Source organism: Rhinolophus sinicus, chromosome 6 (assembly GCF_057876585.1).
Source record: "Rhinolophus sinicus isolate RSI-liver-muscle chromosome 6, RSI-T2T, whole genome shotgun sequence".
In the NCBI taxonomy this organism is placed as follows: domain Eukaryota; kingdom Metazoa; phylum Chordata; class Mammalia; order Chiroptera; family Rhinolophidae; genus Rhinolophus; species Rhinolophus sinicus.
Window position 1 is genome coordinate 11,649,272 of NC_142506.1, and position 25,605 is coordinate 11,674,876.

Sequence of the window (25,605 nt, forward strand, 5' to 3'; positions counted from 1 at the left end):
AAATGCAGGGCATCTATGATGCCCCCTTCTCCCAGTTCTCCATCTCTCCATGCCCAAGGATAAAAAGAAAATGCTGATGAAGCCAGAAGAAACATAGTTTGTTAATTTGATGTTCTTAATAGCCTGAATGCCTTCTTTGACCTTTAATGAAAATGACAGGGTCCCTGATGGGAACCAGCTGCCTCACAAATGCAGCGAAGTACACGGATGTGTCTCCCTGAACAAGAGAAATGGCCGTGAGTGCGGGACTCCTGAAAGGTCATCAGGAGCGTCTCTGCTAATTAAAGGCAAAGTTGTGACGCCGAGCAGCAAGGAATCGCTGCGTGTTGCCTCATGAGTTTTCTAAGGCATCTTCCAGCTCTAAGGTCATCCTAAAAGCCTATTGCTTCCACGTTCAGATGAGACGTATGTTCTGTGAGGGCAGGGGCTGTCTCCTCCGCCCCTAGCACCCCGTTCATTAGACGTAGTAACATTTTTTCAATGTTTATCGGGTATCCGGATGCTGTCCTGTCTCTTCTCCAGGATCCCAGCTGCCATAGCATCATTTCTCTGAAAGGAAGAAGGGGGTCATTTAATCCAGCCTGGAGGCCACCTGGAAGATCCACTGTATAGAGCTTCAAGCAGGTGTGCCCACCTCCAGCTGAGGTCCAGCTGGTGCCCTGCCCGGCGTGCCATGTAGTCCTTTCTGACCCTTTATTTTTGTTGGCCTGGCTGTCGTGGTCCATCTGGTGGCCTCTGGACTTGGCCCCTTGGACCGAATATTTGTTCGCTCGGGCGTCATGGTTGAGCTTTTCCGGGCATAAGGATTGAACTGCCTCCTTGCTTATTAGAATTTAGGCTGACACTCAGGTGCCCTTTGGAGACACTTTTCCTCTCCCTTCCGAAGTCCATGTGCCATTACTTCAAGTTGTAAAAAGCATCCTGAAACACGCCAGCGAGAGCACGGAAGTAGGGCACCTGCTTCCTCGTCAGGCATGACGCTCGCATGTGCCGGAGCTGTGTTTGCTGTGCTGAGTGCTGGCTGCGGGCATCCCCCCAGGGCAGCAGATGGCGTGCCCAGCCTGCCCTGCTCAGCCGGCCAGACCTGCGGCTCGTGCACACGGAGGCAACTTCTGCGGTGCAGCGCCCGGCCGTCCTCCAGCCGGCTGTCAAGGTGAAAAGACACCTGACGTTTCAATACTTCTGGGCTCTCTAAGAGCAGGGGCTTGAGAGGCAGGAGAGAGACACTCCAGGGGCTGGAACGCCGGGTTCCATAGCAGCTTTCCTTTTCATTCTTTGCTGGAAGGAAGCAGAGGACACAAGTGTTTTGAGCTTTGCGGTATAAAAATATACAACAGAGAGATCTAGAATTGTGGCGACACCTTTAAAATTTGGTTAGCCAGGGGCAGCTGCCTGCCTGTTTCGAAAGCACGGGGCATAGAGATCAGGGCTCACTGCAGTAGGCTGACCGTGAACCTCTCGATGCTACAGCTTGAGTTCCATCAGGTGACCTCTCCCTGTGTGGACGCGTAGCTGTTTAAGTATTTGCAGATCCTTCCCAGGCAGGCCTTTTGTACCACTCCTTGTCGGCCCTTGGGCATCTCAGGGGTTTATGAAGAAGGAACAAGTCTGGCTTGCTCAGATGCCTCCCTTTGTATGGTTAACTTTCTTTGCATGTGCTCATTAGCGAGCTCCTTGGAGAAGGGTGATGTTAGACGTGGGAGAAGAGAGGGCTACTGCGTGATGACGAGCACATCCGCGTGGTCAGGTGCTCCAGCCAGGCCTGAGGTAATTACTCCCACCTCTGCCTTCCTGTAGGACTTGGCGGAGTTTTGCTGCATCAATTCCCTACTTAATTAGCCCATTGGTGTAACCTGTGCTCCTTATTTTCTCTCGAAAACATACCATCCCCTGCCTTCGGTCAGCTCTCCGCTGGTAGCTTGTCCACACACTTCTTCCGCCGGAGTTGCAGGCCTAACCAAGAGTCAGTTGTATGTGCTCCCAAATCTGTTACCTGCTAGTTGTATGGACCACCAGAAAGTTATTTAATTATAAGGTGCGTAAATCTTTGGAATATGAGTGTTTAAGAGAAGATTAGTTATTTCTACAAAATAAATAGAATGTTTAGAAAGATAAGTTAGAAGCAAGTTGCTTTAAAAAATATATATTACCGTCAAATTAAGTATGGATGAGGGAATTGTAAAAGATTGAGGACAAAAATTATTTAAAAAAAACCAGAAAATAACCTCGGATGCTCAGATTGTTTCCCAGGAAGCTCAAACTGGAAATCATAGATGGTGCATTTTGGGTCTGATGTATGCAACACACATAATGCAAAACACCAGTCAACGTACCATTTTTAAGAGTACAATCATCAACATTTTTAGCCTGAGTAAGTTAGGCCCTTGCCGAGGTCACACAGCTGGCCAGTGGGCGAGCTGGGAGCTTTGAATCCACTTGTCTGACTTCAGAGCCAAGCTCTTCACCCTTTGGCTCTCCTGCTTTTCCTCCTGATTCTCGTGCTAGTTGTGGAGATGGCAAGGAGCTTGTGCCAAGACTCCAGATTAGCCATGGCTTGCAGTCTGCGTATCACCCAAGCATATATGTCGAGGAGGAGAGAGAGGATAGGATACAGCTGCTAAGGAGCCCCCAGGACTCTTTCAGGACTGGGGAGGGAACGGGGTTACTTACCTCAACAGGTAAGATTCGGTGTGGATAAAATAGATATGCTTTGGAAAAAGATTCCTGATAAAAATATGTCACCGGCGCCACCGATGGTCATGTTTGATGTTTGGTTGTTATGTGCCCGGGAACCACACAGGGCCACCTCACTTAAATCTTTTAAATTTATAACCAAGTGGGTACAATAAGCAATTTCATGCATCCACGTGCAGCGAGACAAGAGCACTTGCCAGGGTCAGCTTTGCGTGGCATCTGTGTATTGTCTGTGTCACAGATCTTCAGAGACACTTGGGGCTGACAGGACATCACTGGCCCGTGTGGGATAGAAGTCAGGAGCTGTTGAGAGGTCCGAGGTCACTTTCTTTTTTTAATTGGGAAATGTTGGGGGACAGTGTGTTTCTCCAGGGACCATCAGCTCTAAGTCACTGTCCTTCAATCTAGTTGTGGAGGGTGCAGCTCGCTGGCCCATATGGGAATCGAACCAGCAACCCTGTTGTTCAGACCTTGCGCTCTAACCAACTGAGCCATCCAGCCCCCCACTCCCACCCCCGTCGCTTTCTTATTCCACTGCCTCATGTCCCCCCAAGCTCCTTTTGGTCGCACGAAGGACTTCTTCCTCACTGCACAGACGGTGGGTCCTCCGTGCCTGAGATCCTGCCCTGACGAGGGCCTCTCGGGCTCCCTTTCCTGGTTGTTTGAATACTTCTGAAAATTTGGACGTGAACATCAGCTGCGTCTGGTTGTAGTAACGTGTCCCTGAGGCTGTAGGGGAGGCAGTTAGTGTCTGTTGACTTTGTGGGGAATGTCACTTGTGTATTTTGAAATTAATGTTTCTTTAATGGCAAGTGGAATAGTTTCTTCATTACATGAACAGGAGCTGCCTATTACCTCTGTGCTTATGAAGCTGGGGGTAAGCAGCAAGCGTAATAGCTTTTCATAGCTGCTGCGACACGTGTGTGGGGGGGCTGCTGCTGTTCCAGCTGTGTGTCAGGTGTGGCTTCCCGAGGTCCAGAGCCAGAATCAGCGACCCCTCTTTATGGGAGGACACATGCTCCCCTAGGCCAGTGCTTCTCAACAGGGCTGCTTTTGCACCCAGAGGACATTTCTGGTCATCATAACTTGGGGTGTGCTGCTTGTTTCCAGAAGGGTAGAGGCAGAGATGCTGTGAAACAGCCTACAATGCACAGCAAGCCCCCCCCTCCCCTGCAACAAAGAATGATTTGGTCCAAATTGTCAGCAATGCTGAGGCTGAGAGACGTTGCCGTAGGTGACCTGCCCCGGTCCTTTGGATGCCCCTCCTGCACGGGTTCAGGGAGCAAGCTCCTGTCCAGCGGGCCCGTCTGACTCTTAACGAGCCTTCCAACAATCTTAGCCCCCAGAGGGGCTGCCAGCAAGCAGTGACGTATTGTGGCTGTGCGTTCGGACCCAGGCACTTCTTAAATCGTGCTTCCTCCAGCCCTTCCCCCTCTGCCGCAGAAGCTGGGCCTGACAGAATGGTTTTTCAGTCCCCACTTGCCACCTGCACCCTGTGGACCCCGCAATGGCCTGTCCATTAGTCCCCTGCTGTGTGGGGAGATGGAAGCCGCCTACAAATGAGGCAGTGTGGAGAGATGGGACAATGCCACTTGATGGATGCCGCTAACCCCCTCTCTCTGCAAAGCCACTGTGGCAACTGGTAGTCGGAAGGATATAACCATGTTGGACTTGGGGAGGGGGGGCAGGGGGGAAGGATCAGTGGCTCTACTTTCCTTATTTTTCTCCCCATCTGCCCCCAAATAGGCATTAAACAGTTTCTATTCTGTTTGTGACTTTAATGTGCCTCTTTGTCCTCTGTTGGGAACATCTCCAGCTTGTCATAGCAGGAAAGAGCCTTTCGGTGTCAGTAAAATCAGGGCTTGGATCTTAGCTCTATCACGTACCAGCCCTGAGACCCTCAGCACGTTAGTTAACCCTCCCGAGCTCCAGTTTTTCTATTTATAAAATGGGGATAAAAATAACTAGCTCAGAGGGTTGCTGCACCGTCTCATATTATCTCCCCAACCCGACTGAACCTCTCAGGGGCCAGGCCCTGGTCCTCGTCAGCTTCGGAATCACTTTAATCCTCGCTGCATGGTAGATAGATACTTACCATGGGGTACATTGTGTCCCCCCAAAAAAGATATGTTGGAGTCCTAACCACTGGTATCTGTGACTGTGACCTCATTTGGACATAAGATCTTTGCGAATGTAACCAAGTGAAGATGATGTAATGAGGGTGGGCCCTGATCCAATACGACCAGCATCTTTATAAGAGAGAAATTTGGACGCAGACTCGTGTCTCATGTGAAGACAGACGCACAGGGAGATGGCCACGTGAAGGTGGAGTCAGAGCCTGGAGTGATGCATCCACAAGTCAAGGAAAGCTGTCACCACCAGAGCTGGGAAGAGGCCAGGAAGGATTCTTCCTCTATAGGTTTCGGAGGGAGTGTGGCCCTGCTGCCACCTTGATTTCAGACTTCTAGCCTCCAGAGCTGTAGGCGATAAATTGTGGTTGTTTTAATCCAATCGGTCTGGAGTACTTTGTTTCGCAACCCTAGGAAACGAATATAATACTCAGTCAACGTTGTGGAACGTGTGTCTTCGTGTGTAAAACACAGTTTCCTGCCCCAGCAGTCACACTTTAATAGTCTGGCCTCTGGACTTTTTACTTTTTTCTTTCCACTCATTTGTCTCCTTTGCAGACCATCCAGTTTAGATTGCCGACTGATTTTGTACTACTTTGTTATAAAAACCTTCGCTTGTTATGGGAGAGAGTCCTTACATATACCACACTGAAAAGAATCAAGAGTTTTGCCGTCCAGTTTTGTGCATCTCTCAGTAGCAGGAGATGGACCTCTATTTCCTTTAGCATCAAGGTGATTCCCAGTGCCCGGAAAAGGCATGAGAGTTCATTGCATCCTTCTTTTTTCTCCTCTCAGCTGGCAAGAAACAGAACCAAATCAAAGTGGCTTTAAAAATAAGCAAACGTATGCTCTTGCAGAACAGGAGCCCCAGGTCCGGGGGGAGAGCAGGCTCCGAGAGTGTTAATTTGGCAGCTCAGCAAAGTCACTTTCTTCTGTTCATAGGACAGGCTTTGTCCTAAGGCAGGTGTCCTCATGGCCATAAAGAGGGCTGACGACAGCAACTGGGCAGCCAGCTTCCTGTTCACGTCCTGTGGGGTCTCTCTTAAGATCAGGGACATTTTCCCCAGAGTCCACAGCAGTCTTCTCTCCGTCTTTGTCGCTTCCCTGACCGAGCCACTGCCAAAGGGGATGGAATTAGGTCATTGGCCCAGACTAACCATCTGAGGGCGAATGAACATTGGCATTTCAACCACTGTGCCCCTCTGCACTCTCCAAAGTAGCAATTCTTACTCATCTTTGGTGGGCAGAATGATGGTCTCCAGATAACAGGTGGTGTGATCAAAAATTATGGTGAATGTTTAAATAAAAAATGTATTACAGTATAAGACACACTGCCATTAATCCCCTTCAGAATACTCCCCCTTCTTCAAACACACTCATCCCATCGTTCTTGCCACTTTCTGAAGCAGTTCTGAAAAGTCCTCTTTCATGAGTGTCTTTAGTTGCGCTGTTGTGGCTGCCTCGATGTCCTGAATCATTTTGACTTTGGGGAAGATCCAGAAGTCACATGGTGCCAGATCCAATGAATAAGGTGGATGAAGACACACTGTAATGTTCTTATTTGACAGAATTGCCATACCAGAAGCGATGTGTGACACGGAGCCTTTCCATTGCGATCACAAAATACAGTGAAAGCTGCTGCCGGGTGCCATCCAATGGAAAGGCAGGGGTTTTCAATATGGGAAGTGGCGTGTCAAACCTTAGTAACGGTGTGTGACAAGTTTTAACTTGTTCGGTGCAGTTGAGTATGAGCAACGGTTGAGAGAAGGCGTGTTTTAAAGTGTGCTGTAAACCATCCTCCACCAACACATGCTCCGTGTCACACATTGCTTCTGATATACAGCAGTTTCGGTCAAAAGCATTACCGTGTGGCCTCACCCACCTTATTCACTGGATCTGGCACTGTGTGACTTTTGGCTCTTTCCCAAGTTCAAAATGAGTCAGGACATAGAGGCAGCCATGACAGCGCAACTGAAGACACTCACGAAAGAGGACGTCCAGAACTGCTTCAGAAAGTGGCAAGCACGATGGGATGAGTTTGTTTCAAGCGAGGGGGAGTATTTTGAGGGGGATTAATGGTCTTATACTGAAATGAATTTTATTTTTAAACATTCACCGTATTGTTTGATCACACCTTGTATAGCCACATCCGCGAACCTATGAATGTGGTACCTCACGTGACAAGGGGACTTTGCAGATGGGATTCAGTTAAGGATCTTGAGACGAGGGGATTATCCTGGTGGGTCCCGTACAGTCACAAGGGTCCTTTTAGGAAGAAGGATCAAAGTCAGAGAAGATGTGAAGACAGAAGTAGAAGTCAGGAAAGAGAAAAAATGCTGCATTACTGGCTTTGAAGGTGGAGGAAGGGGCCCTGAGCCAAGGCATGCAGGCTGCCTCAAGAAGCTGGAAAAGGCCTGGAAACAGATTTCTCCCTTAGAGTCTTCAAAAGGAACAGAATCTTTCTGACACCTTGGTTTTAGCCTGGTGAAACTGATTTTGGACTTCTGACTTCTAGAACTGTAAGATAATAAATGTGTGTTTCTTTACGCCACTGAGGTGATGGTGATTTATTACAGCAGACATAGGAAACTCATACACCATCGTTTCTCGAGGCTGACCTTGAATCAGTATAGACCTTTTCTAATGCAGTAAGAATCTCATATTTATTTCTATTTATTTTGCATCTCCTATAGTGTGCCCATAGAAGATACATAGATATTTATGGATTAAACAAAAGACAAACGCCGTTCCTAGGCCTGCCTCCAGGTATAGCCAGCCTGACGATTTGCTCTTAAAATGGTAAATGTTGATTCCTTCATTCATCACTCGTGCTTGCGTGCAGGGCGCACAAAATCAGGCAAGATCTTGTCCACACTCACAAGCTGCTGACTGGGTCTCAACTGGACATTTGATTTCCATAAATACTCTCACTGTCAAATCGGAGCTCTTCCAGATGTCTGCTCTGTCTTTGTAGCTAAAGCCAGTTTCCTCTGAAGCTTTTTCAAACCTGCTGATTTTTTTTTTTTTAAGCTTTAGCAAGGGTCAGGAAGAGCATAAGGCGTTGTTAAGCAGATCCACAGAGAGTGCTATTTTTAGGGTGCCCCATGTTGCCCAGATCAGCAGTAATTCTCACGGATGGGTCCCAGGGTCCATGGAGCGTGTCATCTGCCTATCTCGTGCCCTTGTGCCCAGCTGGACAGAGACACGGCTGTTTGGAAGATTTCCTTGCGGTTCTTTGTTTCCTCCTCTCTCGGGGTTTCCTGTGCTGCAGAGGCCCAGTGGTAGAGCACACGCAGCATGTTTAGAAACTGCTTGTTATCATACTGTACATAGTTCAGCTGTTTCTGGAAAGCCATGGGCTCTCCTGGGGGGCTAGGGGGTGGGGATAAATGGCCATCTATGGGAAATATCTGGGAAGGAGACAGAACTAATGGACCAGAGAAATAGGATGAGGTAAATGAGCTTGGAGGTGATCTTTGTCAACCATAGACTTCTCTTCTGAGGAGACGGAGGCTTAGATCATCAGTAAAACAACTGTGTACCACTTAGTTCTCTGCAGTACCGGGTTTCCCCCAAAATAAGACCCAGCCGGACAGTCAGCTCTAATGCGTCATTTGGAGCAAAAATTAATATAAGACTCGGTATTATATTAATTTTATATATTATATAAGTAAAATATAGTAAAATAAGACCGGGTCTTATATTAATTTTTGCTCCAAAAGACGCATTAGAGCTGATTGTCCGGCTAGGTCTTGTTTTTGGGGACACACAGTGGCTTAGCAAGGATCGGAGCTCAATCTCCTGGTACCAGTTTGACAGTTCTAGGCTTGAGAACCAAAAGTAGGGAGCTGGGCTGTAAAGCCCTAACACCCATCTATAACAGTGTGTAAGTAAGTTAGGTTAGCAGCGTGTTCTAGGCTCTCGGCTGTGCCCCTTCCAATCTCCCTTTGTCTGTAGCAAGTACCATATGCTGAATGGTTAAATGCATAGGGTCTGGAGGTTCATCCTGCGTCGGAATCCCACTTACTAGCAGTATGACCTTGAACAAATTACGTAAGGAACTTTCCCTATCTCTGAAATGGGAGTGATAATAATTCCAGCACAACTTGGAGAGTTGTGAGGATTAAATGAATTCATATGGGCAAAGCAGTTATCCCAGGGCCCTGCTGCATACGAACGACTCGCCTTCCCTTGACCTTAGACATCCCTCTGCAGCATTTTAGATGACTGCATGCTATTTCATTGTGTGTGGCTGCCTTGTGTGGCTTATTTTACCCGCTTCCTATAGTGCAGTTTTGTTTCCAGTTTTTACTGTTGTGAACAACATTTCCATCACTATCCTCATAGGTAAGGATTTGCTCTCTCATCCTTGATTATTTCCTCAAGTTAAATTTCTAGGAGTAGAATTGCTGGGTCAGAGGGAACGTGTTTTTAAGGCTTTTTTTTTGATAGATACCGCCAAGTTTTCATCCAGAAAAGCACTATTTTACCACTGCTTCCAGCAGTGAATGAGTGTGCCAATTTCCTTGCATGGCCAGGTTATTAACTTTTAATCAAATGAAGGCCCAGGGAAAATAGGAGCTATTTCCCTGGGGATAATGTGTTCCTCGTCCTTCTTGTAAAGCAATAAAAGCTTAAGAGAACCTGAAGGGAGCCCCCAAGGTGAACTGCTCGTGTGAGAACAGCGCCCTCTACTGGTTTTCCCTGGCGGAGAGGTGTGAGCTGCGTGGGGGTAGATAGTCAACGAATTCCTGAGAGAAGCTGCAGGTGCAGGAACTAAAGGGCAACATTTTTCAGACTTCCAGCCATTTAAACAGTCTCAGTGACATTTAGTTCTTGCTCAAGTTCTTTCATAGCTGTGCTTCTCAACGGGAACAGGGAGGGGTTGGGGTGCTTTGGTTTCCCAGGGAACACATTTTTGGATGTCATGTATTGGGGGGGCTGCTACTGACTTCTGTTAGATAGAAGCCAGGGATTCTGCTAAACATGCTACGTTGCACAGGACAGTCCCCCAACAAAGAATAACCTGGCTCATATGTCAGTAGTATTAAGAAACCCCGTTTCAGAGGAATGTGAGAATACCTCTCAGAAGGCTTCTCTTTTCAGACTAAAAATATAGAAATATGAACATATAATATACATCACTATTATTACTAATTTTTTTTTCAGTTCTGGAAACCTGTGAGTTTTGCAGAATAAAATGGGAAAAGGTGGAACTGAAACAACCCACTGGCATTTCTGGAAGAGAAGGCTGAGGGGAACATACAACCCGTAATAATGTCATGAGGACTAATAAGGGAGGGAATTTTTTCCTGTTGACTTTGTTAAACCTGCCATAAATTCCTGTGGCTTTCCCTTGAAGGCCTTGTCTGTTAAAAAAAAATAGTGCTTTATTTGGTACTTTCCCCCCCTGATTTCATGATCCTCAGTATTTTCGTAACATTTATAATTGTGCTGTCCAGGGCTCAGTGCAGAATTACCATCTGTAGTTACAATTTGCTCCTCCCTCCCTCATGCCCAAGTAAATGCTGATTCAAGCACTGTTTCTAAGGGGGAAGGAAGGGAATTTCAAAACTAATCTTAGAAAAGGGTGTGCCTGAAGGGAAAAGTATGACAAGAATTTGGGGAAAATCAAACTGAATTGCAATTTACTTCAACATCTGCTGGGTTTGTGGGCCTCTTTCACCGGTGTTACCCAAAGCCACGAAAAAATGCTCTGTTACTTCATTTTGCTTTAGTCTCTCTATTCTCGGAAATACTTGTATGTGTCTTGAAACAATTAGCTGGAGTGGCCTTATTAGACGTTCTAAATAATGCTAAGAGGATTATTTTTCCAGAAGTGGAAGGGGGGAAAAAAAGCTACAGCTTTTCCCTAAATATCAGATACTACTTTGATCATCTTCCTTGGGAAGTAATTTTCAGACTGTGGGTTATTGACCATTAGTGCATTGTAAAATCAAATTGTGGGTCACAATTAGCATTTAAAAAAAAGTCAGAATAGGAAATATTGGAGGGTATTGTATATAGTAAAAGTACCTTTTGTTTTAGTGATTATATAAAAATATGTCACCGTGTGTGTGTGTGTGTGTGTGTGTGTGTGTGTGTGAAGTCTGAAAGACAGTGGCTTAGGTTTTATAACGTGGTGAAATCTGGCTTGTTTTTGAATTCTTTCATTCTCTTTCAAACATTTCAATGATTGTGGCTCGTCTCCCGTCTTTAGCTTTGCCTCTGTTGCCTTTCAGGTGGTACCAGGGAGATTGGCTCCGCCCTGACCAGGATGTGCATGAGGCACAGAAGCATAGAGGCCAAGCTGAGGCAGTTTTCGAGGTAAGGAACACATTTCCCCCAGGTCTCAAACAGCCTTGCAGATCTCAGGTTAAGGAAGGGGGCTGTGTGGCGTACCTCGCCTGAAGTGGCACTGCTTTCCCCATCGCATTTAAATCCCCACAACCCACCTGTCATCACAGCCCATCACTCTCCTCACTCAATGACCAGGTATTTGTTGAGCATCTGCTATGTGCCAGGCACTGGTCTGGGCTCTGGGGAGACAGTGGACGAGCAGATGGCTGGGTCCCTGCTCTCGTGGAGCCTATACCTGCCTTTAGGATCGTCTCTGTGCTCCTGTGTGTCTGTCCTCCGGCTCTGTTGGTGTCAGGGCCAGTGCATTCTGCTGAGGCCCTTGGGTTCCCCACACCCCAAAAGAGCCTTTGAAGGGGAGCTGCTGTTGGAGAGTGAGGCATCCCTGCCATCGTGTTACCTGTGTGCTCCCTCTAAACCCACCGCGGAGGACAGTGGTAGCTCACAGCGCCTTCCACACTGCCAGCCTCTTGTCTGTTTTACCAGCATCCAGAGTGGGTCGAAATGGCTAGCAAGGGGATTTAGAGTCACCGTGTTCAAATGAGAGTGGACGTTCTTCCTAGCAGATCAGCATAACTCAGCAGTTTCGCACTGCTCTGCTTTATGGATACCAAGTTGTGTGAGTGGCTGCTAAAGTGAAATGCCTCTGACACTCCTGGCAGAGCCACCACGGGAGGCAGCAGAACACAGTGGGAGGCAAGAGAACATAGAGGGAATCACCTAGTCTTGGAGACAGCTAATCCTGGGTTCAAATCCTGGGATGGCCATTTACATGCTGTAACGTTGACTAGGGTCTCAGCCCCCTGTAAAATGGGATAATAATCTCTAACGGATTCTTGTAAAGACTAATGAAATGTCCATGTGTTTACAGCAGAAAGCAGCTGGTGCAGCAGGTGATAAAATCTAGCTCCCTTCCCTCCTCCTCACACCTGGACAATGCTTCCCGACTCACACACGCCACCTTGTTTTATCCTCAGGCCAGTCCCATGGCACCTCTCACCCCATTTTAGTTATGAGGAGACAGCGATTCAATAGCCACTGTTTATTGAGCACCTACTATGTGCCAGGCACTGCCTTAGGTATATGGGATAGAGTGGTGAATAGGACCACACCCTGCTCCATGGCGCTTACGCTCTAGACACTAAATTAACCTGATGTAACATCAGGCAGCAACAAACAACACAAGGCGAAACACACGGAATTAGGGGATGGTTGGCCTGATGGGTATTTAATTAGGGAGTGACTCTCTTCAGAACAAAGCTTTGAATAGTGTCCTGGACAAAGTAAGGGTGTGAGCTGCGCTGATGGCTGAGGAAGTATGTGTGCGGGAGGGAACTGCACACGAACCCTGATCGGAAAAAGAGGGAATCATACCAAGACTGTAAAGGTATTCAGGAGGCCCAGTACCCAAAAGCAGTCTGAGGACACCTTCTTAGTGGTTCTCACCAATGCAATTTAAGCAATTTATGGGCATTTTCTAATTTTTCTACAACAGCTCATGTAGGAATGGGCCAATTATTCTTCCGTTGCACAGACGAAAAACCGTGGGTTCCATGACTTACACGGTTGGTCTGTGTGGGGAGCCACCTTTCCAGGTGTCTAAATGTTGTCTGTCTGGGAGACTGCACAGAATGCAGGTATGCACCTGGAGATACCTTCACCCCTCCAACCCAGGAGCTGGCCATCCAGCTCTTCTTTCCAGGCTGCCCACGATTCGCCTACATTTGTGACTTATAATCCCGAACGCACATCAGAATCGTGGGTCTAAAAATATAGTAAGATGGGGGCCCCACCCTCAAAGTCTCTATGAGCTGTGGGGTGAGGCCCAGGTGTCTTGACCTTTTTGAAGTTCTCCTTTTTGAAGGTACATCTGTTGTTCAGCCAGAGGGTGGCCCCACTTGTCTGCAGCCTTGCTTGTTCATACGAGCATTGGAATATAAATAGAGCAATAAGAGAGAGCACTTCAGCCAGTCACATTTCTAGCTTCTTAACTGTCATTGAAAAGCGTCCTGCAAACAAGATTGTCAGGGGATTTGGATGAGAACTTGGGGTTAGCATGCTGTCTTGTCTCGCTTCAGGTGACCATGAGTCAGGTATGTTTTGACAACCACGTGTAAATCTTGACCACAGAAAGTATCTGTTTAACGTCTCCTTTTCCTTCTCTTTTGGTAAAAGTGCTTTAATCGATTGTCTGATAAACCCACTTCAAGAACAGATGGAAGAATGGAAGAAAGTAGCAAACCAGCTGGATAAAGACCACGCGAAAGGTACAGGGACAAGCCGTCTAACACATAGTGGCTCTCCGAGAAAAGCTGTGGGATGGTGCTGGATGCTGCCTGGTGCCTCTGCTGGGTTTATCGGTGTCACCCAAGGCCCCCACCCCCCCATTCCTGCTTCTCCTGCAGACGTTTCAGTGTTGGAGGAAAGGAGCCGAAAATGATCCCATGGCAGGACTCAGTGCTGGGTTTTTTGACGTGAAACATTACTCAGCAGCTGATAACCTGATGGCTTGGTGGCATTAATTGTGATCAACTGATTTAGAAGTGAATTGTCACACCAGGCTTAACTGCCAAAGATTCATACTTAAGGCATTGCAGCATATTTTAAAAACTAAACCTTTAATGAGAGAAGCTAATCTTGGGTCTCCTTGCCCAGAAATGGCCACTTTCTTGGCATATGCCGTCAGCCAGTGTCTTAGTACCTCACATACCAGGCTTTCGGGACAAAACGGCCCAGACAGACACCACCCCTGTCAGTTTTCCTGGTGGGGGTGCCAGCCGTGTGGAAGGGGCAGGAGACATTGCTCCAAGGATCATACGAGCTTCAGGAAGTGCTGGAGAGGCAAAGCATGTGGGTTGATCTGAGGGGATAAAACTGGAAAGAAAGGGTTGGCAAACAGGCGATCCCAAGAGCATATGAGTGAGAGCCTTGTAGGTGGAAGGCGGTGGAGGGAATCGTCGGGAATAACTAAGGGAATGGGTCGAGAGGGCAATTAATTGAATATGAGGGCAGCAGAGGAGACAAGTGCCATAGGGGGCTGTCATTTTGGATGTCCATGTTTGGAGAAAGTCCAGGAGTGGGCGTGGACTGGTGGGGGAAGAAGAAGTGGTTGGCGGGGGCTGTGGGTGATTGGGGCTGCTCCTCTGTGGTGTCACAGCGTCCGGCCTCAGTGTGAATGCGAAAGTAAGGCAGCTGGGTCTTTCCCCTGTGCTGTAGTCTGAGGCCCTCTTTCCTAAATTGTAACATCTGGCCAGCAGCATCTTGCCACATGAGTCCTTGGGGGCCTTGGAGAAGTAAATAACATTGAACACATTTCCTGATATCTGAGCAGAGATTTTTGAATTGAAAAATTTTCATTTTTAGTAAAATATTCCCAAATGATACCTTTCCTCAATGCTGGTATGAATGAGTAGGGAAAGACCACAGTCCATTTTATTGTTTTTCACATTCGTCGTACCTCTGCTCTAAAATGTCATCATAAGATTGTTATCATGATATTCCGATAAAGCTATCTATTATACGTCACAGTGTGTGCTTTCTGTGATGAAGGTAATGGCTGTTCCCAAAATATTTTCTGTTGAGCATAGTGGTAAAACGATTCAATATTCTGCTTTCTCTTAGAATATAAAAAAGCTCGCCAAGAGATAAAAAAGAAGTCTTCAGATACACTGAAACTGCAGAAGAAAGCAAAAAAAGGTAACTCAACAAATTCTGTGGTTTTAATAGTGTTACTTCAGGAAAATGAACATGTGCTTGAGTTGTCTTTGAAGCAGGGAATTCAGTTCAGATTTCCTTAGCCCAGGAGAGCAGACAGGAGCAAATAAAATCCATCTGAATTAAAGTTCAGGTGCCGACTATGTATTAATTTGAGGCCCTTGCAGAGTTGTACTTGACTTGTTCCCTCCCCCCACCTTTGTCCCCAAAATTTGACAGTTGCCATGCTTATTGTGCATTATAATGACACCTATACATTTCTTGGAAGCCTTGGGATCATGCACAAAAGCCTTTATGCAAATGGTCTATTGTAATTATTGCAGAAATTATGTCATTTTCTCCTCCATCTTTCATAGGCTATAATCTTCGAAACCCTTTATTAAGTCTTATGAGAGTGTTAGAAATGGCTGCAGTGGGAGCCAGGACTCATTGCGAATGGGGAGCTGTTTCATGTGTTCACGAGGGCGGGAGCTTGATGAGGAAAAGCAGACCAGTCAAGATGCCCCTCCTCTCGCCTCCGGGCTTTACTGTGGCTCATGAACCAGTTCACTGTCAGACGCGTGGCCTGGCTTTGCTCTTCCCACATGGACGGGGAGTTTGAAGAGAAAGCTCCAGCTACACCCACTTGGCGAGCATTCGTAACATTTTCCGAAGACGTAAAATGTAGGGACCCTCTCTTGAACTTGAGAAAGTGACATTCCTTCCATACTATTCTTCTTGATACCAAGATTTTTCAAAATTGGCTGCATCACAGCCGATAAAATGGTCTTTTTCCCATCGGGTTTCTCTGTGGGTTACGTTTAGCATTTATTTGGGACAACGATCGTTTTAGGTAGAAATCCCCAAAACCAAATTTCCTCTTTCCTAAACAAGCAGTTTTTACTTAGGATAAACCTTTGGAGAGATGGCTTGGTTTGGTGGGAGAAAGGTGAGGATAGGACAAAGTTCTCAAACCTTGGCCTGTCTGGAAAATGTTCCCCTCCAGTTCTTACAAAAACCGTAAGATCATTTCAAGATAAAGGCAGCAGAATTTTCACCCATGATCCTATTTTCTGTTAGTATTAGCTCCAGTTTTTTCTGTTGGATGTGTTTTCCTGGTCTTGGTGGTTCAAAATTACCTTCTATCTAACGAGGGTACCCCTGGCAAGCATTTGACAAGTAGTAGGGTTTGTGACCAGTAACATTTTAGTGAGTCTAGTGGTAAATGCAAATAAAACTGCCACCATATTCCATCGAATCTGAGGCCCCATGGAAGAACAGGCTGGTAAACATTGGGAGCTGAGTTCTACCTAATTCAACTTGGCAGCTTTGAAATAGAGATTATGGGTTTAGAGGGTCCAGTGAAGACGCTTACAGCTTGGCAAATGTTTGGGAGTTTGGTGAAAAGGAAGAGGTGAGAACAAGTAGCTATATTCCCTTCACTCCTCCAGACCTCTCTTTTCAGAGGCCTTAAGTTCTTGGCTGCAGTGATAATCCTTTTATCTGAATTCTGCACGGAGGCCGAAATAGTCCCCGTCTGTCAAAAGTCACCAGCGTTGTCCAATTAGCAGAATTGGGACCTGCAGGGGAAGCCTGGTAGGTTGATTGCCATGCAACACAGAAAGGAAGTTTCTGGCAGTTAGACTTGCCCAGCACTGGCTCAGGCTGCCCAGAGAGGATAATGAGCTCCCCATCACGGCGCCAGATAGAAAGATTCAGGACACGGAGGGTGCTGGACTGTGTAACGTGAAGAGATGCTGCTGGTCCTGAGACTGGGGAATAACCGGCATTTAGTTGTGAGGTTTCTCTCCAGGCACTTGGCCCTGAAGCCTGAGACAGTGGAGGCTGTGATCAGGGGTTTCTCAAATGTCCATCTTTTCGGCCTCAGCCACGTATCTAGCAGTCGCAGGCACCATATCCTTCACGGTGGTCATGATGATGTTCTAACATCTACAAGCCAAATCAGATAAGTAATTTGGAATATTCCGGATGATTTCCTAGTTATTCCAGGAAAGTTTTTATTTCTTTCATTTATTAAAAAACAAAAAGAAAAATAAAACAAAACAAAAAACCTTTTTCCTAAAATATGTAAGTGCATTTTTTTTTTTTAATACCAAGTGCTCCTATTTGTGTATTTCTGGGGTGAATGAAGCCTTCTAGAAGGGACCGGAGTTATCATTCTGAGTGAATGTTTGTGATGGCGTGCGCTTCTACAAGCTGTATGGCCTGAGAATGGACTAGAAATGCTGCAAGTTAAGGGCCAGAAGAAATCTTCTTATTTGAGGCTTCCAGTTAGTTTGGGTCTGGTTAGCTGAGGTTTCCTGTTTTGCTAGAAGCCTCTCCATTTGTTTCATCTCCTTCAAGTGGTAGCTTCCTGTACTCTTGGCTTATAAAGTGATAGGAGTTCCTTGGAGATTTCCACAATGTACTGGATAGACAAATGCTTTGGATACTTTTTTCTTTTTTTTTTTTTTTTTTATGTTCTGATGGACCTGAATTTCATTTATAGATCCAAATAATCACTTTCTTTTTAATATGTTTTCAGAAGACTATCGAGAACCTTTCTGCCATGCCTTTTTTCAGAAACCGATCTTTGATCTAAAAATTCTTGTCTTTTTTTTCAAAATGTCAAATGCCTTTGTGCCTTTCAACATGGTTTTAGCACTGCCCTGGACATCGGCAGACACCCACAGATGTCATGTTTGTGTGTGACTAATTTACCTTAATTCTCACTCTACACATATCATTTTCTGTTACATTCTTTCTTTGACTCTTTTTTCTATAATATAAAGAGTGATCATTTTTAATGTATAGGTATTTAAATATTACCATCAAAAATGCTTAAATTTTTTTTGTTTGTTTGTGGTTAGATTTTATCTCAAAATCATTTTAAAACTACTTGGCATATGCTCCAGCTGTGGGTGAATATACCTTTTTTTGTGGAAGGCAGGTTATTGAACACCTCCTAGCAGTAAACAGTAGGCAGGGAGTTGGGGGCTGGAGAGACCCTCATCGCCCTCCGAAAAGTACCAGGCTAGCAGTGCCCAGGGCTAGAACACAGAGCAGAGCCGACCTTGTTGACAGGTGAGGGGACAAGAAAAAGGCGACGGGAAGTTGGGGAAGTGGTATGGAGCTGACCCAATAACCCCAGTCTCTGAATAGCATCTCTTGAGCCCTCCCTTGCTGCTAGATACCAGCTGATGGCCTTTGGGGTCCTGGAGTTGTTCATAACCCATCTGGGGAAGTAAGAGAGGACTGAATGTGGGGAAAACTTGGTTTCCCTACTTTGGCCACCTTACTATACAAAATCAGCACCCTTATTTCTCACTTAATGCTCATATTATTAATTTAAATTAAAAAATTAACTATGGTAAAGCCTTCTGTTTCAATTTGTAACTACTAAAAGCTTATCAGGGGGCTTTCTTTGAGGGAGAGACCTGGAACGTTTTAACATGTTAACTCTTAAGCCTGACATTCAAATAGTTGAATCTATCATTTTTCACCACAGGGTGTAAAGCTACTATTATAAACCTAATAAACAGACTCACAGAGTTCCAGACTAGCATATCATTTGCTTTCCTACTAAAATTTTAAGTTCTTTCATCTTTTATTTTCATTTCCATCACAGCTTAAACTTCGTATCCTAGGTTTTTCTGGTTACATTAGGATACATTACCCTTGCAAGGTTTTCTTCTAAATGCTCTTAACTGGCTTTTTATGGGAATGCATTCTTCATCTCTCTTTTTCAAAACCTTGCTGTAGTCTCTCAGGGTGATGACGACCAACTAGGAAGGTTTCTGTTTAGTTGAGAAGGAAAGCATATTAGCGAGTCGGGGAAGGGAGTGTGGATGTGGGTTCAGTCGCCCTCCTGTAAAATCCGGTGGCAAGCCATGTGGACTGGTTGGCACGTGAAAGAAAGGTAAGACTGCTGCTCGAATACCAGTTTGACTTTATGATTTTCCTTTTTGTGTCAATTGTGTATATCCTGCACTTTGTCACCGTGTGCCCTCCTGCCAGTGGATGCTCTCGGTAAGTGTACCGTCCGGATCTCTGGTGGCTGGTCACCGTGTGGTCCTTGCTGTGGGCTTTCTGTGATTGTCAGACCTCTGCTAGTGGCCCCAGCCCTCCTACCAGCTCAGAACAATCAATGGTGTCTACTTAATTTCCCATAACTCTAAGCAAAGTGTGTGTGCGTGTGTTTCGATCATTTTCTTTCATGGATGTTTGTGGCCCTTTACAGGGTTAGCACAACATTTTAAGAGCCTTTGCATTCATCATAATTCAGTATTAGACTCATGGAAAGAAGAAATACACAGTGATTTAAACCCTGCTTTTGACAGGAAATAAACATATTAAAAAATACATATATATCTAAGTGCAGATATATATGTATGTATGTATTTATATCATGAACAAATCATGTGCAGCTCCCGTAACTAACGCCCCCAAATAATTCCCAAATCAGATTTGGTTGTATTAAGCTTGCAAACTATCTTTTAACTTTGTCTTCCCCCTGGGACCAGAGAGTTCTTTTCAAAACCAGTAATCCATTTTAAAAAAATCAAAACCACAGTATTTCTTATTTCAGCAGAGTTTATGAAATGGTTCATTTCAGAGGTTCCGGATCTTCAAATTCAATAATCAAAGTGATTCGTCTTGACTGAGTGTTGGACCTCGTTCTGTGGGTGATTTTGCTGGTACACCTTCAAGTCGCGTTTGGCATCTCGTGGCTGCCCTGTGTCTCAGGAAGGCCTGTCTGTGAGGTGTCCATGTGGCTTCCTTGCTTGAGAGTCCTCTGAGCGTTTGTGCCAAACAGCTCCAAAGTGGTGTTTGAATTGGATTCTGGGTCTACAGCAAACCCAAGCCACCCAGGTCTGCCCGACAGGTGGGGCCAGGATGGCCGCTGTCGTGGGGGACACAGCTCTGCCTCACCTTCCCCTCATGGTGACCTTGGGCCCGTTGTTCCCCAGCTTTAAACACAATGATCCTTTCTAGTCCTCAGTGTTGTGGTTGTGAAACAGCTTGAACAGTTTTTAGTGTGCCTTTGGAAGGAAGGTAAGACAGCCACTTATTTTCTTCTTGTGGTAAAATTCCTATAATGTGTAAAATTCACCATTTTAAAGTGTACATGTCAGTAGCTTTTAGCACAGTCAGTATTGTGCAGTCATTTCCACCATCTAATCTCAGAGCATTAGCGTCACACCCAAAAGACACCCCCGGCCTGGTAAGCAGTCCCCGCCCCCTTTCCTCTCCCTCCAACCCCATTGCTGAGGGAACATGGGACATCATGCTGCAGTCCAAGACCTTACACAGGTGTGCATCTTCCCTCTTCCACCTTCCCTCAGGTGCAGGATTAGGCCGAGGTGAGCAGGTACCCCGATCATGGCCTTTTTATCACATTAAAGACTTGACTTTCAGGACTCTCTTAAGCCCTTGAAGATTTCTTGGCTTCTAGAGAATTCCACCATGACGGTGTACATTTGGATTAGATGGTGGCCCAACTAGACACCACGTTAGCAAGTGTCTTCTGTTCAGGCAAGAGATGACAGTGGCCAGGTCTCAGGGAAATGGCCACAGGGCTAGAGAGCTGTTTCACAGAAATGCAAGGAAAGGAGGAAGCTGCAGGAGGGGCCGGGGTCTGGATCCGGCAGCCAGCCGGGTGGTGGAGGGGGGAGTGTTTCTTTAACTACAGAGCAGGACTCATCTCAGTGACATGAGGATTCTCTGAGACACGCGTGGCGAGCCTGGGACAGTTTCTGGTTGTTCTCCGAGCTGTCTTGTCCTATTCTTTGCTTGGAGAAACAGCGGATTGCTCAGGACCAGGAAACCTTGTTGATGAAACTCCCACCTGTAGCGAAAGAACTATAAGGATCTTTCAAATTTCTGTCCACCAAAGAGGACCTCTAACCGAAAGCTCATCCTTCAAAAACCCACTGTCCCTACCTGCATACTGTCCCCTGCTGAAGTGCCCAGTGTTAGGAGGACAGCTGCAGAGACCTGCGCGGCCGCTGGTGGCACCTGACACCTTCCAGGTCCTTGTTGCGTGCTGGGTATTGTGCTGAGTGCTTCAAACGAATGAGTTCATTTGGTGTCACAACAACCATGTGAGTGGGACCAACTATTCTTTACGTCTCACAGAGGAGTGGAAACTAAGGCACGGTGTGTTGAAAGAATAACAGAAATTGGGTTTGTTTGGAAAATTATTAAGTCAAAAAGCCTCCTTTACCTGATTACATCTATCTTTTGATTTGTGCTCGTTTTCACTTTGGGGAACCGATCAAAAACTGCCACAAGTGATGAAGGGCAGGAGAAGACTTATGTAGGGATAATAAGGAGAGCTGCCTTTTGGTCAGAAAAGGACGTTTTTCATTCCAAATTCTAATCCCTAGCCTCACCTTGCATGTCCATCTCAGTATTTATATCCTGTATTCCACTATTTATGTCCCATATTTCATGGACTCTAAGATGCCATCAATTGCAAGATGCATTGTGATTTTTCTGGACCACGAAAAATGGAAAAAAAAATCCCGATTAAACTATGATGACATACCATTGATTGCAGGACACATCTTGATTTGTGAGGTATAAAAATGTGAAGAAGTGAGCCTCTTCAGAGTGAAATACAGTGTTTGTGTGCCAGGGGCAGATGGAAGTCATTTTGACGGATTCGAACAGCTTCCTCATATGTCTCTCTCAGGAAAAGAAGTGGCTGTGGTGGTTTTTCTGACACAGTGGTCCTGGCCCAGTGTGTTCTGGGTTTGTTCTCCTTTGGAAAGCCCTCACTGAGCCTGAGAATGGTGTCGGGCTTGGTTCAGCCATGAGGCTCAGGGGTGGGATGCAGTGTGTGTATGGAGAGGCAGGCAGGTCCCAGAGAATGCTGATCACACCTGACTGGCTTTTTAAATCGGGCCATTACCACGTGGAATGTTTAGCTTCTGACAGCTTGTTCCCTGGGTGTATGTTTGCTGTATGCGTGACGCTACAAAGAATGTGGGACTTCTGAACAAGAAAGACGTAGGGCTGGAGTCTGGCTGGTCCCCACGCCGAGCTGGTGGCCCTTTGCGAGCCACTTAGCGCTCCCTCAGTCTGTGTTCCCCTCTGTCCAAAGGCAGTATTAATTGCTGCCTTGAACATTTATGTAAAGATTAAAGAAAATAGAGTGTAAATGTTGGGAAGACATGGGATCTTCCTTTTATTCCAGAAAGCTTTGTAAAATCTCCCTACTTAATTAAAAAAAACAAACCCAAAAAAAAACAACAAAAAAAAAAACACCAAACAAGAAAACAAAAGAAAAAGCAAAAAACTCAAATCCTTTCTCTTTTAAGGGTGCTAATTTGGCCTGTGACATGGTGCCCATTAATGGTGTGTGGCCCTGGGAGCATTTTCTCTAAAAAAGAAAAGTCATATGATTTCCCCTGGGGCAGTAAAGGGCTCCTGGCTTTTGTTCATCAGAATTCTCCAGTATGAATATAACCAAGACCTAGAAATGGGCGGTGGAAAGAAAATTCTTAAGACTGAGATGACTTAGATTTTATAAAAAAGGTCACAAACAGCTTTTTGCTCAGGAATTTTATCTGGAAAGCCCATTTAGTCACCCCCTTCCTTCTTTTGGCTGCTTGGCCATCCTGGAATTTGCTGGTTTTATGGTGTTAGGCCGTTTAAGGGCATGATGGTTGAGGCCATTGAACAAACTCAGGTCAAGTTATTCTAGCTGTGCCTCATGTGTTCGCAAATATGTGAGTACCTGTCTCCCAGGCAAGTGTGCTGGGTGAGAAGATACAGTGCTGAGCAGAAACACTGTTGGGGCTTCCTGATCCTTGGGGGAGACTGACATCACTCAAAGAACTAGAGAAATAAAGGTGAAATTAGTCCTGGGAGGAGTGTTGTGAAGGAGACGTATACGGAACTTCCAAGCTCATGTAACAGAATCCTAATCTGAGAGAGTTCAAGGGAGGCTTGCGTGAAGGACTGAGAAACTGTAGGATGAACAGGCTAGGCGGGTGGGATGGAGCCCAGACCCTGGAGAAGGAGGAGGGAAGAGGGGAGAGAGTGCTGTAAGGAGCACGAGGCTTCAGGGACGTGAGCCGACCCATGTATGCCTTGCAGGGCAGGCCACGTTAAGGACATTGGACTTTTTTTGAAAGAAACAGGAGCTATTGGCAAGAAGTGATAAGACTTGCATTGTGAAAGTAATTCAAGGCAGTTCTGGGCCTACTGGTCTAAATGCAATTGGGGTGACCTATTAGGGGCCATTAGAGATCAAGATGGCCCAGGTAAGGGTGGTGATAGCAGAGGTGAAGCAAGAGGATGGAATGAGCGCCATGTGGAAGCTGGAATGGCTGGACCTGTGCTGGAGGAATCAGCATTGATTCTTCACAGTTGCTGACGGGAGGTCCACACCTCTGAATTTGTGCACCTAAAAAGATGACTATATCTGAAAGCCAGTGCATCAGACTGGGACGTGGAATAATTTCTTCCACAGTTGTTTTTTTTACAAATATAATTATAGGTTGTGTTAGTGAATTTAAGCAATAAACTTGTGTTTTTAGGTTATGATATATACTGAATGGAAATGTACTTACTGCGACTATAATTATAGCAGTCTTTACAGATTATACTTATTTTAGAATACTACAGTTTGAAAGTCCTTTAATTATAACATAATGCATATTTAAAATAACTTTGCTATAATTACAGAATAATTTAAATTTGTATTTACGAGGTTAGATAACACTTGGTTCTAGCCACTATGCTTTCCTATGTAGGTGTATTTTTAAAAGTCAGTGTTATTCATTACAGGTAGACATGTGCCTTATAACCTGTAAAGGAAGTAAAGATACATGTTTTTCCAATTTCTTATAGTTACAGGCTGGTAATAAAATGAATTGCTACCACAATCAAAGCCCATCCGAATGACTTTGGTCAAGCGTTATGCATTTTAATCTCCTGTCTCTCCCAACTCTTCTCCACCCTCCTCCACGGAAGTTAAGAGTGTTCTGACTTGGTGTGCAGCCCTCCATACTGTTAGTTAGAACGTCATAGAAGAGGTTGAGAGACTTCCAGAAGGCCTCTAGACCACGCGTGAACCACGCAGCCTCACCTGGCAGAGCCCGAGGTTGGCCACAGAGTTTTGCAGGTTGCAGAACAGGGAGCCTTGACAGCATTCCAGAGCTTCCGGGCTGGATCACATCCACACTCAGTGTATGTGGATTCAAGTGCACAAGCCAGCATTTTGAAAAAGAGGAAGGAAAAACCCACAGTTCTCGTAGGGCTGGTGACACCCCAGCCTTCCCTTCTGGAGCCTGTGTCTGTGGGATGCTGGGTGTCTTCAAGAGGGAGCATTTGCTCCCCCCCACCCCCAGACCCCCGCAAACCCGCAGAGAGAATGGGAGAATGCTTGTACAAGGCTTCCTGTCCACTAAAACCTCGTGGAACCTGCGGTCTGGTGGCCAGGTTAGTGTGTGGGCATCATTCCTCACGGAAGAAATTGAAGCAGTGGTGGAGAATCTAGGGAAACCGATAGGATTCTCCTGAGGGCTAGGTGGTGACCAAATGCAGGGGTGTATGAGTGGGTCACCTTGAAAATACATGGAAACTTCTCAAACAGCAAGTTCTTACATGATGTTATTATTGAATAAAATTCCTCCATGGAATTCAGTATTGCGTTTGTACTCACTGGACTAGTGAGAATTATACCTACAGAGTGTTTGCTGACTTTATCAGCCATCTAAGGCATTTTCAAGGGTAACTTTTCACTACCTATGAGTTTCCCTTTATTTGCAAACTAAGAACTTAATTCCTGCCTCAGAAGTGATGTTTTCTTAATAAAACCCAGTGGCCTCTTCTGTTGGGATGTCCTTGAAGCCTGACCTCTTGCTCTAACTTAAGCTTTCTCACCTGTTTATGAGAGAAAATACAGAATATAGTCCTGCATTCAAGGCGATTTCCCCTGACCCTTTTCTTTCCCAGACCCAATAATGCATTGCCCTTAAAGTCCTCTGTCACTCTTTTAGGGGTCAATACTGGTCAGGCGACGTCCTAGGAGGCGAGCGGAACTCACTTGTCAGCTTGAGGAGGTGGGACAGAGGACAGTGAGCCAGTGTGGGGGCTCTGTGCTGGCTCTGCCTTTCTCTGAGTGACCCTGGACCTGTCCCTCACCTTCTGTAGGCCTTGGCCGAGGCCTGCGACTGTGTTTCATCCATTCAAGGCCTCCTCCATCTCTAATCCTCTGTATTTAAAATGATTAAACATTCACTGAGCACTTGCTGTATACACACGGCTCTGGACTGGGGACTGGGCTGGGAAAATCCAAGTAGCTGCCTGGAAGGAGTTTAGAAATCCTTTCTCTGGGTTCAGGAGAGGTGAAGCCCCTGCTGGGAGCCCACGGTGGTCACTCCGTTGTCCCCACCTGCAGATCCGATTTGCAGTAGCCATTCCCTCTGACACAGGGCTGTTTGCCCGTGTTTATCTTCTAGAGCAGCAAACGGTTATTTCCTAAAGGGCCAGATGGTAAATATTCTTAGTCCAGGGGCCAGACAGTCTTTGTCAGAGTGAGTCTGCTCTGCAGTTGGCGTGAGCGCAGGCATAGTCCATAGATTGAGAGGGCGTGGCTGTGTTCTAATAAAACTTCATTTGTATGACAGTCTGCTGAGCAAGTTCTAGAGTTGTTTAAAGGGTTAACACCCTGTCTTCAACTTTAGAAATGGTTATCTCCACGTAACGGGTCTGTGGA

At 45.9% G+C, this 25,605-nt stretch overlaps 1 protein-coding gene across 16 annotated transcripts in view; it reads left to right on the forward strand.

Annotated features, from left to right (window-relative positions):
* Window positions 1-25,605, forward strand: part of MTSS1 (MTSS I-BAR domain containing 1) — a 150,764-nt gene that overhangs the window by 108,136 nt on the left and 17,023 nt on the right. For 8 of the 16 annotated variants that reach the window (XM_019720913.3, XM_019721123.3, XM_019721049.3 and 5 more), the window contains exons 4-7: window positions 11,066-11,150; window positions 13,356-13,447; window positions 14,802-14,876; window positions 18,891-18,902. In XM_019720913.3, the coding sequence (XP_019576472.1) occupies window positions 11,066-11,150; window positions 13,356-13,447; window positions 14,802-14,876; window positions 18,891-18,902 (264 nt within the window). The remainder of the gene's footprint in view (window positions 1-11,065; window positions 11,151-13,355; window positions 13,448-14,801; window positions 14,877-18,890; window positions 18,903-25,605) is intronic. The other 8 variants (XM_019720985.3, XM_074316248.2, XM_019721421.3 and 5 more) reach the window with 1 other exon arrangement.